General features: G+C 61.7%; 1 protein-coding gene across 1 annotated transcript; it reads left to right on the top strand.

Moving 5' to 3' along the window:
- Nucleotides 1–605: 605 nt before the first annotated feature.
- On the top strand, nucleotides 606–16,596 carry HSPA12B (heat shock protein family A (Hsp70) member 12B). The gene is made up of 13 exons (XM_005435298.3): nucleotides 606–937; nucleotides 3,719–3,780; nucleotides 6,714–6,814; nucleotides 8,046–8,170; nucleotides 8,591–8,777; nucleotides 9,235–9,339; nucleotides 9,511–9,627; nucleotides 10,432–10,603; nucleotides 12,346–12,432; nucleotides 13,030–13,134; nucleotides 14,444–14,702; nucleotides 14,898–15,001; nucleotides 15,140–16,596. Exons 2-13 carry the CDS (start codon nucleotides 3,738–3,740, stop codon nucleotides 15,781–15,783), a joined length of 2,049 nt encoding a protein of 682 aa, XP_005435355.1. The 5' UTR covers nucleotides 606–937; nucleotides 3,719–3,737; the 3' UTR covers nucleotides 15,784–16,596.
- The last annotated feature ends 11 nt before the right edge of the window (nucleotides 16,597–16,607 follow it).

Here is a 16,607-nt window from a genome sequence, read left to right as displayed (position 1 = left end):
CCAAATGATCCCAATGATGTCAACGATCCCAACGACCTCAGTGATCTCAATGATCTGCCTGCGCTTCTGAATCCTCCACGGATGGTTTCTCCTTGGCACAGAGACCTTTGGAAGCCACAGGACAGAGCCCTCGCCTGCCCTCTGCTCTCGGGACACCCTGGCACTGCTTCCCTGGCACAGCCCAAGTCAGGAGCCCCGTCTGGAGAGCCACAGGGCTCAGGGGGCTGCGGGGCTGGGAGAAACGGGGCTCTGAAGTCAGGAGGTGGCTGGATGTCTGGGTAGATGGACAAATGGGCAGGACGGACAGATGGGCAGAGAGTGGTGAGCAAAGATGGGGGTGGAGAGCCATGAGGCTATGCCTGATGTGTCAGCCAGGATGAAGAGAGTGACCAAAACTGGGAGCAAAATGTGCCTTTGGACAGAAAAAAGACAAATGAGTGGGGTAATAGAGCCGGCAGAGGTGGAGGATTGTTGGTGTCTCTCCCCTCTCCCCCCAGCATCCCTGTCCCTGGCTGTTTTGGGAGCCCTGTCCCCTGCGGGTGTCCATCCCCTCTTGGCAGCCCATGGTCTGCTGGCTCGGGGAGGCTGCGGTGAGTTTAGTTTTCATTCCCGGCTGTGCTGGCCCTGCCTCCTCCTCCTCCCGCTCCCACATCTGCAGCTGGAAATGCAATTTGAGGCGCTGGCTGGGCTGGGCGCCGGCCGGGAGTGGGAGTGGGAGGAAGGCGCTGGGGGAAGCCAGAGGAAGCTGGAGAGCGGGGGGCTGCGTGGCAGGGCCGGCAGCACGGACAGGGGGGCGCAGAGCCACCGGGCATCACCGGCAGCCACGGGCAGGAGGGCATCGCCACAGCGGCAGGAGCCAGCGCCCCAGCTGGCACAGCTGGAGCCAGAAGGGGGTGGCTGGACCAAGGGGTCCCCAGCCTGTGCCGTCCCCCCCAAGGTAAGTGGCTGTGGGACTTGGTGGGAGCTGGTACCAGCAGAGGCCTGCCCGGGGACAGAGGAGACCTGGCATTCATGGCTCAGCCAGGGCGAGGGTGTCACTGCCCCCACCAGCCGGGATATGGGGGTCTCCCCCCAGTTTGGGGGTACTGGTGAGGGGTCAGGACTCCAGTGGCCTCTTCCCAGTGAGAATGCGTGCTACAGGCACGGGTGGGAGTGGGGATTGCTGCCTTGAGCCCTTCCAGAGCTGTTGTGGGCCCTGCCCAGCGTGGGGGCATTACCGCTGTGACCACTGGGATACCACCACAAGCCCCAGGGATAGTGTCACAACATGCCAGTGCTGTGCAGGGGCTGCAAGTCCCCAGCCGTGCCAGGGACGTCCTGCCAGTTCCTGCATCCCAGCCACAGCCAAGCAATGGCAGCGGAGAGGGGAGGACACCCCTGGATAGCCGACAGCTTTGCCCGGAGGGTTCGGGGGCTCCCCAGCCCCACAGACAAGCTCAATCCCGTCACAAGAGGCTTGTGGGGACGCACACCTCCTCCTGCTGCCCACACATCTGGAGCCCAGCCCCACAGCTGCCCCAACCCCACCCGGCTGGGCCAGCCTGGGCCATGGGGACACCATGCCTGGCTAAGCCAGTGTCCCCGTGCCACGCTCAGCAAGCCCGTGCCGAGGTGCCGGTGCCCTGCCTGGCTCGGCTGCCCTGAACTTGTTTCCTTTCCCCGTTTCTGTGAGCCCCTGCAGAGACGGAAATGGTGGAAAGTCCTCAAAAAACACTGCTGCTGCACAAGGTGCCAGAGCGAGCGGTGGCAGCTGCTGGGACCCTCACCCTGGCAGCATGGCAGAGCCCCCCAAGGCCCAGGGGACTTCAGCCCATGTCCCTGGGAGGGGCTGAGGGTGCAGGTAGTGGGGTCTGCATGGGGACGGTGCTGGAGGACACAAGGGCTCTGCACGGCTGCCCCATTCACATGTACATGCATGGGAAGGGGGATCCACTCATGTCCCCCCCCCGGGTGGGCTGGGAGCCCCAAAGCCTGGCCAGCTCCTGGCCGGCACGGCGTGCAGAGGCCAGGTCTCCAGCACTGCAGGAGAGGCACAGCTGGAGGAAACCCCTCGGGGGCTGGAGGGCACCTCGGCCCCTGGGTGAGCTGCCACCAGCTGCCAGGGTGGGCTGAGCCCACTCACCTTCCTCGCCAGGACCCCAGGCAGAGGCTTGGTGGCCTGGGGACAAAGGCAGCTGTCAGCCAACACCACCCCACCCCCCGGAGAGACCTGTGGTCAGTTTTGTTTGCTGAGATGGAGGATTCCAGCCACCCAGAGTCTGAGGGTCTGCACAGGTTCCGGACCAGCTGCCCAGACCACCCCATGGCAGGGAACGAAGCCGTTGTGTCACCAGAGCCTGAGGTCTCACTTCTCCCTCCTGCTCAGGCTGACTGCTCCGTGTATCAGGGGCATGTGGGGACCATTCCCCGGGAGCTCAGACCCCAGGGACAGGGACACGGAGGACATCCCTGCACAGCACCCATCAGGCTGGGCTCTGGGGTGACAGACCTGGGGCCACCCCGTGCATGGCCCCACAGCAGCATGAGGGGTGTCCAACCTGCAGCTGGGGGACACCAAAAACGTGAACTAAGCCCTGGGCAGAATTTCTGCTGAGGCAACACAAATTCCCAGCATTGGGGAGGCAATCCCCTGAGCACACCCTTGCAGGACATCTCACAACCTCACAGAAAGCCCAGTTTTGGTGGAGAAGCCCTTCTGACAGCCTCAGCCTGCCAGATACCCACTCCGTGCCATCCCAGTACTACCAGCACCCACATTCCCCACTGCGGTTCAACCTACAGCCTGCATCCCACAGCGGCCCCAGCCCCTCACTGCCTCCTCCATCGGGGTGGTCAGAGCAGAAGCCCCTCTGGCTCTGAGGAAAGGCTCGCCACCTGCCATTTTTAGCACAAGGCTTTTTCTCAGGAGGCTGCTGAGAGCAGGATCTGGCCACGGGTCCAGCAGCACGTGGGTGGGATTGGCCCGGATCAAGCCTCTCCCCGGTGAGCTAAGCCTTGTCCTGAGCCCGCAGCTCTGCAAGATGAAAGCGGCTGGTGCGGGGCAGGCAGCCTTGAAGGTGATGGGATGCTCTCGCACCAGGCAGAGAGCCAGGAGCCGGGTTATTAGCCAGGGAAGCAGTTTTGGTGCTGGTCAGTGCTGGGTCACAGCCCCTAGGACAAGCAGGGATGCTCTTGGTCCATCCTGCTTCTGCCAGGGAGCCACGGTGCTGCAGGGAACCTGGCCCTGGGCAGCACCTGCTTCAATGAAGAGAATAATTTTAAAGGTTCGCCTGGCCTCACTTTCTTTCTCTGACCGAACCTAAAAACCTGCAGCATGGACCTCACGCTGGTGGAGCGGCATTTTGCACACATCTGTATCATGCACATCTGGCTGGGCCAGAATCTGGCCAGTGCCAATTGGGCGTGTGCTGAACCGGGACAGGCCCCTGCCACAGCCCTCTACCCTCCCGCAAGCTGAACCCCCAGGCTTTGGGGTCTCCTACCTGCAGCTCCTTTGGGGTCCTGGGGGTTGCAGGGTCATAGCCAGTCCTGTCCCTGCTGGGTCTTCCTGGAGTGGCTTGAGCCAGTCTGGGGACTCACCCAGTAATGCTCAGGGGGGCAAGGGGACCCTGTGGACACCCCAGGTCATGGCACACTGTGCACTGTGCTGCCAAGGGGACAGCCAGCACCTCTGGGCACACGGACACTTGTCCCATCGTCCCTCCTACTTCTCTTGCAGCCGGGAAGGCGAGGCCACCATGGCGATGCTCCTGGAGCCCGGGATGCAGAGTCTCCGGATGGGTAAGGCTGCTCCCCAGGGAGGGGGCCCTGCAAGGATGGCAGAGGGTGGGGGGTCCCCTGCCACCCCTAACCCCCTCACCAACAGACACGAGCTCTCTGTGAGCGTGACACTCGGGGCCCCTCTCCCTTCGCCTCCCCACACACCCAGGCATCCCCCCACCGCTCCCCCCACCCATCCATTCCCTCCACAATCGTCCTCCCATCTGCATGGAGGAGCCCCCCACGCGGCTGCTCCTGCGCTGGGGTAACCAGAACCAGCTGTGGCGAGGAAACCTGACGCTGTGAACACAAGCCAGGGAGCAGCCCAAGCCAAAGAGGCGAGCGCAAGAATTAAGCACCTGCAGGGTCCCCCCAGCACCCCGGGAGTCCACTTCTATATGTTGGCAGGTGCCAGCTCTGGCTCTGGCTCTGCAGGAAAGATGCTTCACATACATGGAACCTGGAGCCCCAGGCTCAAAGCCTGGCAGAGCTGCCAGCTTGCCTGGGTGATGCTTTCCCCCCATGACAGGGGGACACTGGCCTCCCTGCACTGCGGAGCTCTGCCAGCATGCGGAGATGTCCAGAGGGACCTTCCTGTTTGTTGGGGATCAAATATTCATGGCACAGACATGGGATACAGTGAAAGGCACTTACAGAGCAGGTGTGAAGGGACTGGAGCTGCAGCGTGGCGGGGAGCAGCCAAGCCCCTGGCACAGCTCCTGGGGTGCAAAGCACTGCCCCTGATGCCACAGCACCACGGCACTGTGTCCATGGTGAGTGATGTGCCGGCAGGTCTTGGCCAGCCAAGGAGATAAAGCAGTGGAGGTCAGCCAGGAACCCCACTCCCACAGCTGCTGCTTCTGGGGGGGACCCAGAGCACCCCCGCTGCAGTCTTTGTGGCTCCTGAGGTGCCAGAGGGATTTAGGGAGCTGCCTCTTGGGTATCCTGATTGCAGTGGGAGCTGGGCTGGATTCCCTGGACGCAGACTAGCTGCCAGCACCCTCTGGCAACAGAGAGCTGGAGTTTTATGAGTTTTATGCTTAAAGAAAGACCAAGGAGCCTCCTCCGGCCCCAGACCTCTCCGGCATCCACCTAGGAGTGGGTGCTGTTTGTCCTTGTGCCTGTGGTCCAGATCCTGGCAGGGTCCTGGCATGGAGCTGCCTGTCTGGGGAGGCAAGCCCAAAGCAAGGGTCTCAGCAGAACCTGTGGGGCAGACGGTCCCTCCACATCCCCAGTGTCACCTCCTGGACCTCACATCCCATTCCCAGCATGACCATACGTCTGTCAGAGCCGGGGCCAGCCAAGCCCCTTGGGAAAGGTGGCCCCGCTCCATCAGCTGCACCAGCCCCTTCCTGGCTGCCCCCTGCCAACAGCTGGAGCCCGTCCATCGGCTCGTGCTTTCACAGGGCAGATGATTAATCCCCTCTGCTAATTGGAGCCATGTGGCGAGAGGAGCGCAGGCAGCTGCAGCCTCACACCATGGGCATCCTGGTGCTGGCTGGGCTGGGGGCCAGGCATCCCACCAGGGCTTCTGCTGCGGCCCCAGCCTGGGCTGACACGCCAGGATTAGTGGGGAACCCCAGGACAAGGCTTCTGCTGCCGAAGGGTCACCCGAGGAGACACAGCTGGCTGGGGTCTCGAGGAGGAGGAAAAGGAGGGCCACTGTGCAGCCACCATGCCACGGTGCCTGTCCCCACGCGTGTCTGTGCAGCACAAGGCAGCACGAGCCTCCCTGAGCTTCCCACACAGGCCAAAGCTCTATGGCTCAGAGCTATCACAGCACACATGGGTCTCCACCAAAGTGAGTTGTTCTGCAGCGTGGCCGAGCCTGGCACACCTCCCCTCACTGAGGGCTGGGGAGCTGGGTCTCCGTGGCCTCACACTGCAGACACTTGCTCTGCCGCAGTAGCTCACCAACGTCTCTTTCCCAAGTTTTCCCCGTATTTCCTCTGGATACATGCCTGGAGCAGCCTCTGGCATCCTTCACAGTCACCCCTGCCAGCTGTTGCCAAGCTGAATTGGTGTGTATTTATGTGATGATGGCTGTCTTGATTTAAAAATAGGCAGCTCTGGCGAGCCACCGCATCCCTTTCTGCTGCAAACATGTCGTGGGCTTTCAGTCCTGACTCTTCTGTCATGAGCTGCAAGGAATTAGACCCATCTGCTCCTTTGCTGGTCAAAAACCACTGCACTTCCACTTCTCTGGCCCATGCAAGGCAGGATCCATCCCACCTGGGTTGGCTTATCTGCAGGGGGGGTGTCTCCATCTGCAGTCCCCCCCCCACCAGGGAGTCTCTGGCATCAACAGGGGGAAACTGGGCTTGCAGGTCACCTGACTTATTTTAAACACCAGCTTCAGGAGATGACAATTCTTCCTCCACATACCAGTTCCTCTCTGGTGATGGAGCAGACATGGAGCCCGTGTCTCATTACTAAAGCCTGCCCACCCCAGCAAGCTGAACCCCTCCCTGAAACACCACAACCAGCTCACCCTGACCCATCTCCTGACTGAGCAAGAGCTGACGGCCCCCAGATCCACAGGAGAAGGTCCCTCAGTCCTGCAGCTCTTTTCTGGCCACTGTCCCCACTGGGAGACAGGGTAAGCCCCATACCCTGAGGGAGGGGTGCCGGTGAGCTCACCAGTGCTAACACCAGGTGCAACCAGTTCCTGCACCTCCGTGTGACACCTTCAAAGGTTCCTCCTTTGCTAATTCAATCAGTGCTGATTAGACACCTCCTTACACACGGTTTAAAAATTGTAAGAAGCCCTCCAAACACAGAACTGCTTTGTGCAGAGCCCACTAGCAGCAGCTCTGATCCCTCTGTTCCCAAGCCTGTATCCATACTAGCTGCATCTTCATTGGGATGTTGTGTGTTACCCTCACTTTGGGGAAGGGTCTTCAGAAAGGCCCAGGGCCCATTCACATCCTAGCCTCACCCTGCTGTGTCCCCAGGTGCCAACAGTGAGCAGTGCCCTACGCCATCCCCCCCCGGCTCCCCAGGGACACCTCATGACAGCTGCAGCATCGCCCCGCTGACACCCTCCCAGTCACCGGTAAGGCAGTACTGGGGGCTCCTGGGGTCTGTCTCCCTGGTGTTGCCCCCCGATCCTTCCCTGGCTAGTAGCCCCGACCCCCAGCACCTCCTCTCCCAGTTGCGTTGCCGTCCCTACCACACACCCCAATATCAGCTGAAGGATGGGTCAGTTTATAGCTAGGGCACAAATCCTCCCCTTTATCTGTGGGATTTATGGGATGAGGGCTGTTTTTCCAGTGCAGGAGGTTGGCAGGAGTGGAGCCAGAGGGGGAAAAAAGTAATTTAACTCTTTGTAAAGCTGCTGGCCTCAGCTAGTTCCTCCCCGCACACCTGGGGGCCACCAGGCGTGGGAGGCAGCAGGCAGGGAGTGTGCCAGAGCTGGTTCCTCCTCGGCACTCGTTGTCCTTGTAGCTCCCTGAACATGCACATTTCTGAGACAGCCACTTCAGCCATGCTAATCACCAGCTTTTTCTGCAGCTGTTTAATGTCTGCATTTATCAAATCTGGATACATTAAAAGTTAATGAGGGCTTTTAGCTTTCCCTGTCTGCCCCACGCACCTGGGAGGCTGCAGCAGGGGACAGCAGTGACAGGGGTACAGGGCTCGCTGCATCATCGTGGCTCGTTTGGCACTGCCACTCGCTGCCACCTCTGCCTGCTGTCACAGGGACTGGCCAGGGGCAAGGGATGGGGGCCCAAAGGCAGGACCAAAAAGCACCAGCTTGTAGGGGAGCAGTGGGATCCACATGAGGCACCTGGGTCAGGAAGGTTTTCAGTTGGGTGACCCATGGGGACGCCTGAGACAAGATCCCTTGCACTGACATGGGGAGCAGGGAAGGTTTTGAGGGAATCTCAGCTAAAATTTATCAGGTTTTGAGTGTGGAGGGCTCAGGACCACCCCAAGCCGGGAAACCACAGGGATCCCCCTGCCACCCTAGACAGCCCTCGTGGGCAGAGGCTGCTAGCACCCATCCCTCTCCGGGGCTGCCCGGATCCCATGTCCCGCGGAGCCTTGGAGAACTGCCGCAGCAGCCCTTTTTCCCAGTGTTTTGGAGCTGTGTAAAAGCAGGAATTGCCTCATGTTGTCAGCCAGCATCGTTGCAGCAGCAACCATGGCATCACTGTGTACTACAGAGCTTGTGGGTGTGATCCAGGAAAATTTAACCCCTCCATGGGGCTTTTTTTTACCCGTTTTCTGGATGCTCACCCCCAGGACTGAGCCCATCCCTAATGGCTGCCTTTGCATTTCAGAGGAGCGAGGCTCGCTCCCAGAAAACTGCTTCCTTCGCTGTGGTGGTGGCCATTGACTTCGGCACCACATCCAGTGGCTACGCCTTCAGCTTCTCCAGCGACCCCGAGGCCATCCACATGATGAGGTGAGGAGCAGCCAGAGGCCCCAGGGCTGTTACAGGACTTTTTCCCCAAGGCGGCTGGGTGCTGGCTCGCTGGGTGCAGGGATGGAGGTGGGCTGGGCGATGAACACCCACACCACCGCAGGTGAGGGATGCTGCCTGGACGGTGGTGGGTGGAAGGAGCCCAAGAAGTAGGTCTTGCACCGAGCAGGACGATGGAGCGGGAGCACCTCTTCGTTAGCGCTCTGTTGTAACAAGCTGTGTGGGTGCAGAGGTTGCACAGGGAGCAAAGCCACCTTCCTGCATGGCCTTCCCAGGGGCTTCACTCCCTTCTTTGTCCCTCTTCAAGGTGCTTGAGGTTGTGCTCATACACATAAATGAAACTGGGCAGGACCTGTTCTCTGGCCTTGATGTTCATGTGCTGCTGCTGGCTCCTGTTTGCAGGAAATGGGAAGGAGGGGACCCCGGGGTGGCCAACCAGAAGACCCCCACCAGCCTCCTGCTGACACCGGAGGGCATCTTCCACAGCTTTGGCTACACTGCCAGGGACTACTACCATGACCTGGACCCCGAGGAAGCCCGTGACTGGCTCTACTTTGAGAAGTTTAAGATGAAGATTCACAGCACCAGCGTATGTCTCTGCTCCCATCCCAACCTCCCCAGGGGAGACCCTGGACGGGCAGGATGGAGCTGAGCTGGCCCTGGGGACTTATCCCACTTTGCAGAAAGCAAAGAGAGGGGTTCACCAGGGCAAGCAGAAATTTGGGAGGGCTGGAGAGGGGCTGCAAGCAGAACCTCTGATTTCCTGCATCCCAACCGAGCACATTCCTGTTTGCTTTGCACACACTTTGCACACACTTTGCACGTAGCAACATTACAGCCCTTTGCAGGGGGATGAATTTTTGGTTCCCTGTGTCCGAGCTGCTTTGGGGCAGATGGATGTGGTTGCAGAGCCACGCTTCAAGTGCCCATTCAGCACAGAGGAGATGAGCACCCTGCCTGAGGCTCGCCGCTGGAGCCTGGGTGGGATGCCGGTCACATCCCATCACCCTGCATGATATGTTTGCTGTTACTGCTCTTCCCGGCAGGACCTCACCATGAAAACCGAACTAGAAGCTGTCAATGGGAAGAAGATGCAAGCACTGGAGGTGTTTGCCCACGCGCTCCGCTTCTTCAAGCAGCACGCTGTGCAGGTAGGGCACCTGGGGTCTCCCTGCAGCACCACACGAGCACAGCCCTCCTCTCCCTCTCCAAACCAAGTACAAGGCATGCATGTTGTCCTCTTCATGTGTGTCTTCCTCACCCTTCACCGAAGCCCTGATGCTCCAGCTGGGGAGGGTCACCTGCTTCTTCTTGCCTGGCAGGAGCTGAAGGACCAGTGTCCGTCCCTGCCCGAGAGAGATGCCATCCGCTGGGTGATCACCGTGCCTGCCATCTGGAAGCAGCCGGCCAAGCAGTTCATGCGGGAGGCGGCCTACAAGGTGAGGGAACCCCAGCGGGGGCTGTTCCGCATGCTGACCTGTACAGGAGGCTGTGCTTTCCAAGCTTCCCTCCTCCTGTGGGTGCTACCTGCCTGATGAAGGGTCTCTAGCATGTCCATGTCTTGTGGAGCCAGAGGGGACCACGGGGATGGTCAGAGGCTGGAGCAGCTCTGCTGTGGGGACAGGATGGGAGAGTTGGGGGGGTTCAGCCTGGAGAAGGGAAGGCTGTGGGGAAACCTCAGAGCACTTCCCAGTACCTAAAGGGGCTGCAAGAAAGCTGGAGGGGCTTTTCACAAGGGCGTGTAGCAATGGGAGGAGGGGGAATGGCTTTAAGCTGAAGGAGGGGAGATTTAGATTGGATATTAGGAAGAAATTCTTTCCCATGAGGGTGGTAAGGTACTGGGACAGGTTGCCCAGAGAAGCTGTGGATGCCCAATCCCTGGAAGTGTTTAAAAAACATGTAGCTGTGCTGCTTAGGGACATGGTTAGTGGTGGGCTTGGCAGAGCTGGGTTAATGGTTGGTCTTGATGATCTTAAAAGTCTTTTCCAACTTCAACTATTCTATGCAGCATTCAAGGCCAGGCTGGACGGGGCTCAGAGCAACCTGGTCTAGTGGCAGGTGTCCCTGCCAGTGGCATGGGGTTGGAACTGGATGGGCTTTAAAGTCCCTTCCAACCCAAACCATTCCATGATGTCCTGGTAGCCTAAGGAACAAAAGCGGGACTCTGGCTGTGGGGCAGCCCTGCAGGGATGCCCTGGAGCACCATCACCTTCTCTGCCCTGATGTCCCTGTCCTCCGTGCAGGCTGGTTTGGTGTCCCCGGAGAACCCAGAGCAGCTGCTGATTGCGCTGGAGCCCGAAGCCGCTTCCATTTATTGCAGGAAACTTCGCCTCCACCAGCTGATCGACCTGAGCTGCAAGCCCCCGGCTAACGGGCTGGCGCCAGACCACTCCATCGACTCCAGCTTTCGGCAGGGTGAGCGGCTGCAGGGCAGGTGCTGCCAGACGGGCACTGGCAGAGGGTCCATGCAGGGCTGGGGGCTGGAATTGCAGGAGATGGAACAGGCAGGGGTCTGGCCCCACATACCAGTTTTTGAGGGTCCATCAGCAGCTGTGGCTGGGGAAGGGTCTTGGGGCAGCCCTGGGGCATGACTCAGCCTGGGCTGCAGCAGTGGGGTCCCAGAGACCTCCCTATGCTCCCCTCTTGGGTGTGGCACAGGCACCTCGCCCCCCCCCCCCAGCCCCTCACCAGGGGGCTGACTCTTGCCCTGTCCTCCTCCACTCCTGGCTCTTTTCCAGTTTCCCACCCCCTTCCCTATAACTTTCCCTTTCCCTATAACTATAATTACCTTCTCTGGTAATTTAGCAAGCAAGGCTAATTCTCACAAAAGCCGTTTGGGTTCCCATGCAGCACCGGTGTGCACCAGGGCGAGTCCTCGGCGAGTGCCCCACAGCCGTATAAAGTGAGCACAGCAATCCTGCGCCCCCCAACAGGGAAGGGCTGGTTCCCCCACCATGAGGACCCTCAGCCCACAGCATCACTAAGTGATGGGGAAACTGAGGCAGGGATGAGTGCAGCACCATGCCAAGGGCGTGAGTGGGAGGCTGTGGCTGATCCTCATGCTCTGGCAGCCCCGGGGAGCCCTGCTTCCCGCTTTGCCCCCCTTCGCTGTCCCCGCCCCCCCCCAAGCCCGCACAGCCAGGGCAGGCAATGGCTGCTGTCCCAAGAAGCACCCAAGCCCTGCGTCCCCCGTGGTCTCAGACCATTTCATCTGCCCAGCCTGCCCCTGCCCCCCACCCCCACCGCCCTGGGTCCCCAGGCTGCCTCTCCCCTTTCCTCCCGCCACGTTTCCAGCCGGAGCAGTTTCTGCTGGCTCAGCCGGAGCTACTCTGGATTCCTCCCAGCAGCTCCGCTTGGCCTCGACCACCCCGGCCCCTTGCCTCTCTCCTCTCCCCCCGCCCGGCCCCTCCAGACAGCCGAGCCCTCTGCTCCCCCATCCCACGCCAGCCTCCCCGGCCGATGTCATAACCCCGGCACAGCGAGAGGATCTTCCCACAGCCCCGGGGCCGGCTGCCACCCTCCGCTGAGCTGCCTCGGGGGATGCTCCCTCCACTCATGGGAGCCTGGGGGTTCACTGGGACAGAGCCAGTTTGCCCTGCCGGGACCCAGCCCTGACACTGGGACTTGCTGATAGCCACAGCCCTCGTCTTGTGTTTGGCTCAAGAGCCGAGGTCGCATCCACATTTACGGAGGGGTTTGATCTGCATCCCAGGGTGGAGGTTAATGAAATGAGTGTGCTATGTCCATCTCAGAGCGCTGAAAGTAGCCCAGGATAACCCCACCTTCTCCAAACAGCTCCCTGCCCCTCCAGGCTGCTCTGGTGTTCCGGGGACCGGGGGAGCAGAGGAAACCCAGACTGGGCTGGGGAGAAGATGGGAAGAGGTGGCATCACCCAGGGGCACCTGTGGGCCCAGGGCGCTGCAGGCTGGGTGTGGGGAGGTGGGATCCCATGGGATCCCGGGCAGAGCTGCGGGATGACTGGAGCAGCTGGGACCATGTCGGGTGTCCTGGTTGGAGGGGAGAGGGCAACCAGTGCTCCCAGTGCATCCCCAGCAGCATCTTTGCCAGCATTCCCCACCTGTCTGGGGGGCTCCCAGGGATGCTCCTGGCCCTCGGTACCCCCAGCCTGACACTGGCCCCTCCACTCTGTTCCTCAGCCCGAGAGCAGCTCCGGCGGTCCCGGCACAGCCGCACCTTCCTGGTGGAGTCGGGAGTGGGGGAGCTCTGGTCAGAAATGCAGGCAGGTAGGAGGGGGGACGGGCAGTGCCCCCACCACAGACCCCAGCCCACCGGGGAGGATTCACTTGGAGGGGGGGGACAAGCAGGAGCCTGCACCAGTGCTGCCTGGCCCCTGGGCCCCCCTGGGCAAGGGGATGGGGGGCTGGATGTTCCCTCCATGGCAGAGCCCCCCAGGTGGCCCCAGTACCAGGGAAGAGTCTGGCCGTGGGGGTGACACAGCTTCACGCTGTCACTTGGTCTTGAACCCCATGATGATGCCGGTGAGGGCAGGGTCTGCCTGCCACCATTCCATCACTGGGCTCATTCCAAGCAAACACCATGACATCCCCCTCCTGCACTCACAAACGGCTTCAGCTGTTTTTCAGGTGGGGGAAAAAAACCCACCCAAACCCCACATATTTTGGTTAAAGCCACATTTATTTATTATGTTTCCCCCTGGGGAGAAGTGCAGCCCAGGGGCCGTGAGCCAGTGGCTGCTCCGAGCCCATGGGATGGGCATCCTGGGGGTCAGCCCCGCCGTGGGGCTGGGGGCCTGGGGGAGACCCCGCAGTGGGGCGGGACGGGACCCAGGACCCCGACTCGGCTGCTGTCCGTGCCCGCAGGTGACCGGTACATCGTAGCGGACTGCGGTGGTGGCACGGTGGACCTCACCGTCCACCAGATCGAGAAGCCGCAGGGAACACTGAAGGAGCTGTACAAAGCCTCAGGTGGGCTACAGCCCCCAGACCCCACCTCGGGTCCCTCCCGCAGCCACCTCTCCTGGGCTGGGGTCCCGCTCTGTCCCCTGCAGGATGGTGGCCGGGGCTGTGGCACCACCTGGTGTCGGCGGGGAGCAGGACAGGGGCGGGGGCTGCGCTATCGGGGGTCAGATGGGACAAGGGTGTTGGGCTGGCGGGGGCCAGATGGACCAGCGGCTGGGCTGGGGGGGCTCAACCGGGACAGGGGTGCTGGGAGGGGGGGGGCAATAGGGCACAGGGGTGCTGGGCTGGGGGGGACGACAGGGGGACACGGGTGCTGGGCTAGGGGGGCAGTGGGGTACAGGCGTGCTGGGCTGGGAGGGGGCAGAGGGACACAGGGGCTGGGGGGTGTCTGGTGGGACAGGTGTTCAAGTGGGATGGGGTGCTGGGCTGGGAGGGAGGACAGTGGAACAGGGGTGTTGGGCTGAGGAGGGACTGGGGCAGCAGGGGTGCCAACTGGACAGGGACGTGGGTGGGAGAGGGTGGGTGTGCAGGGTGGGACGGGGGGTACAGGTGTGGCTGCAGGTGGGGCAGGAGCTGGGGCTGAGGCCCAGGGCATCGTGGTGTGGGGATATGACACCCACCGGTGTCCCCATGTGCTGTGGGTCGCAGTACCCTGTGCCACCTGGGCACACCAGGAAGGCACTGGGTGACAGGGCTGTGCCCTGTTCTGGGCTGTGAGATGTGTCCTGGCCCCTGCCCATGGGCTTCCCACCCTGCCGGGGGGGCGCATGTGAAGCCCCCAGCCTCAGCCCATCCCAAGTGTGAGATTTTGGCCCATGGTGGTTGTGTACCCCCAGACAAATAGTGGCTTGTAGGTGATGGCCACAAGCCCAGGCTTCCCCACAGAGCTGGGCACAGGGCTGGAAAGCAGAGCCATGACATGGGGGGGGGGGCACTGAGCGCCCCCAAGCATCACCCAGGGACACCCAACAGGGTCCCCTTTGTCCAAGGGACCACTGTACCCGCAGCCACACTGTCTGCCCTCTCCCTGCTCCAGAGGCACATTTCCGTGCCCCCCCTGCCAGTGCAGGACTTGTCCCTGTTCCCTGGCCCAGCCCTGGGTGAAGGGGCTCCCCTCTGTGTTGCCCCACTCCCCCTGATCCCCCTGCAGAAGAGCCACAGTGGGGCTGGGGGCTGCAGTTTTGCACAGAAAGTACCCCAGGCTTTGCTGGGTGATGCTGGGAGGGGTGTCTGGGGACATGGTAATGGGGGACCTGGGAAATGTGTGTGCCATGGGGATGCTGCCTGACCTAGCCCCCTCCCCACTGCTGCCCAGGGGGTCCCTACGGGGCCGTGGGGGTGGACCTGGCCTTCGAGAAGCTGCTGTGCCACATTTTTGGGGAGGATTTCATCGCCACCTTCAAGGCCAAGCGTCCCGCCGCCTGGGTGGACTTAACCATCGCCTTTGAAGCCCGCAAGCGGGCGGCAGCCCCATCCCGCGCCAGCCCCCTCAACATCTCCCTGCCCTTCTCCTTCATTGACTTCTACCGCAAGCACCGGGGCCAGAACGTGGAGACAGCTCTCAAGAAGAGCAAGTGAGACCCTGGCTGGGGGGAATAAGAGGGACTGGGGACCCCTGGGGAGCACATGGCCCTGGAGGGACCTAAACTGGGGCAGGGGGAGAAGACAAGGGTAGGTGGGGTGCTCTGCTCTGGGGTCTGCTGGGCTGGGGCATCCCCAGGGGGGAGCCTTTGGTGAGGGGCATCCCTGGACCCTCTCTCCCTCCCCAGTGTCAACTTTGTGAAGTGGTCATCCCAAGGGATGCTGCGGATGTCCTCAGAGGCCATGAGCGAGCTCTTCCAGCCCACCATCAACCAGATCATCAAACACATTGGTAGGTCCTGCGGGTGGCAGCAGCCCCATCACCAGAGCCCCTTCCCCCTGCAAGAGAGGAGTCCCCTGGCCCTGGGACCCTGCAGTGGCACTCCCAGCTGTGCCCAGTTCCCATCCAATGCCCCCCTTCCCTCCACAGATGACCTCCTGAAGAAACCGGAGGTCCAAGGCATCAAGTTCCTCTTCCTGGTGGGAGGCTTCGCGGAGTCGGCCATGCTGCAGCACGCCATCCAGGTGGCCTTCGGCCCTACCTGCCGCGTCATCATCCCCCAAGATGTGGGGCTGACCATCCTCAAAGGGGCCGTGCTCTTCGGCCTCGACCCCACCATCGTCCGCGTCCGCCGCTCCCCCCTGACCTACGGCGTCGGGGTGCTCAACAAGTTTGTGGAGGGGAAGCACCCTCGGGAGAAGCTGTTGGTGAAGGAGGGCAAGAACTGGTGCACCGACATCTTTGAGAAGTTCGTCTCTGTTGACCAGTCTGTGGCGCTGGGGGAAGTGGTCCAGCGCAGCTACTGCCCAGCCCGGCTGGGCCAGCGCAAAACCATCATCAACATCTACTGCTGTGCCACCGATGACGTGGTCTACATCACCGACCCCGGTGTACGTAAATGCGGCACAATCAGCCTGGAGCTGGAGGCACTGGGTGATGCTGGCAGCCTGGCCCACGGCCGCCGTGAAATCCGTGCCAGCATGCAATTTGGGGACACGGAGATCAAGGTCACTGCCATGGACATCCGCACCTCCAAGACGGTCCGAGCCACCATTGATTTCCTCTCCAACTGAGCCCCCTCGCCTCACCGCAGGGCAGTGCGGGGAGGGACGGGGACGCTGGGAGCCTGCCACCCGCCACGGCCCCCCATCAGCACCCACACTGGGCTCCAGCCCCCCCATGGCTGCACGGAGCCGGGCAGCAGGAACCACCAGCTCACAGCTCCAGCTGAGCAGCCAGCAGCCCCCCCTGCCCCCTTGCAGCCCCCCCTTCGCACGGGACACCCAGGCAGTGCTGCCCCGGGCCCGCGCCTCCCATGGAAATGGAGGGGTCCCCCTGCCAGAAAGGGTGACTGCAGCCCCAGCACAGTCAAGCAAGGCAGGAGGTGCAGTGCCCAGCCAAGCCAGGGCTAGGGGGTCAGGCTGCCCCCCAAGCACGGTTCAGGGCCACCACCACCCCCCGATCCCCTGAGAATACCCACGCACACACTTTCCATAATCCCACATTTCTATTTTTTATATATATATGTTGCACGTCACCCTTGCAGCTGCCATCCCACGAGCCGTAGAGCTTGACGTGGTCAGTGCAGCCCAGCGAGGGCTGGGACAGTGGCACAAGGGGGGGGATGACTCACTCACCCCCTCCCAGCCCCCCCTTAACAGGGGCCAGGGCCATTTGCAGCACGAAGCACGAAGCCCCTCGCCCTTTTCAGGGCCACTGGGGGTTATCCATGCCCACCCGCTGCCGCGGGGATGGGCTCATGCAGCCCCTTGCAGTTCTGGGGTGTACAAACAAATGTATGTGACCACCTGCCCCCCATGCCAGCCCTGGGGGTGTCCCCTGTCCTCCCACTCTCCTCTGCAGGTTTTAATCTGGTTGCAGCCACCAGTTCCAGTGC

The sequence above is a fragment of the Falco cherrug genome, chromosome 1, assembly GCF_023634085.1.
Source record: "Falco cherrug isolate bFalChe1 chromosome 1, bFalChe1.pri, whole genome shotgun sequence".
Taxonomy (NCBI): Eukaryota; Metazoa; Chordata; class Aves; order Falconiformes; family Falconidae; genus Falco; species Falco cherrug.
The sequence above is the reverse complement of the archived record's forward strand: the minus strand, read 5'-3'. Positions and strand labels throughout refer to the sequence as shown.

Coding starts and splice junctions, on each gene's coding strand:
- HSPA12B (XM_005435298.3), top strand. CDS start 3,738: ATGGCGATGCTCCTGGAGCCCGGGATGCAGAGTCTCCGGATGG. Junction 8,778..9,234: donor TGAAGATTCACAGCACCAGC/GTATGTCTCTGC, acceptor TCTTCCCGGCAG/GACCTCACCATGAAAACCGA. Junction 9,628..10,431: donor TGCGGGAGGCGGCCTACAAG/GTGAGGGAACCC, acceptor TCCTCCGTGCAG/GCTGGTTTGGTGTCCCCGGA.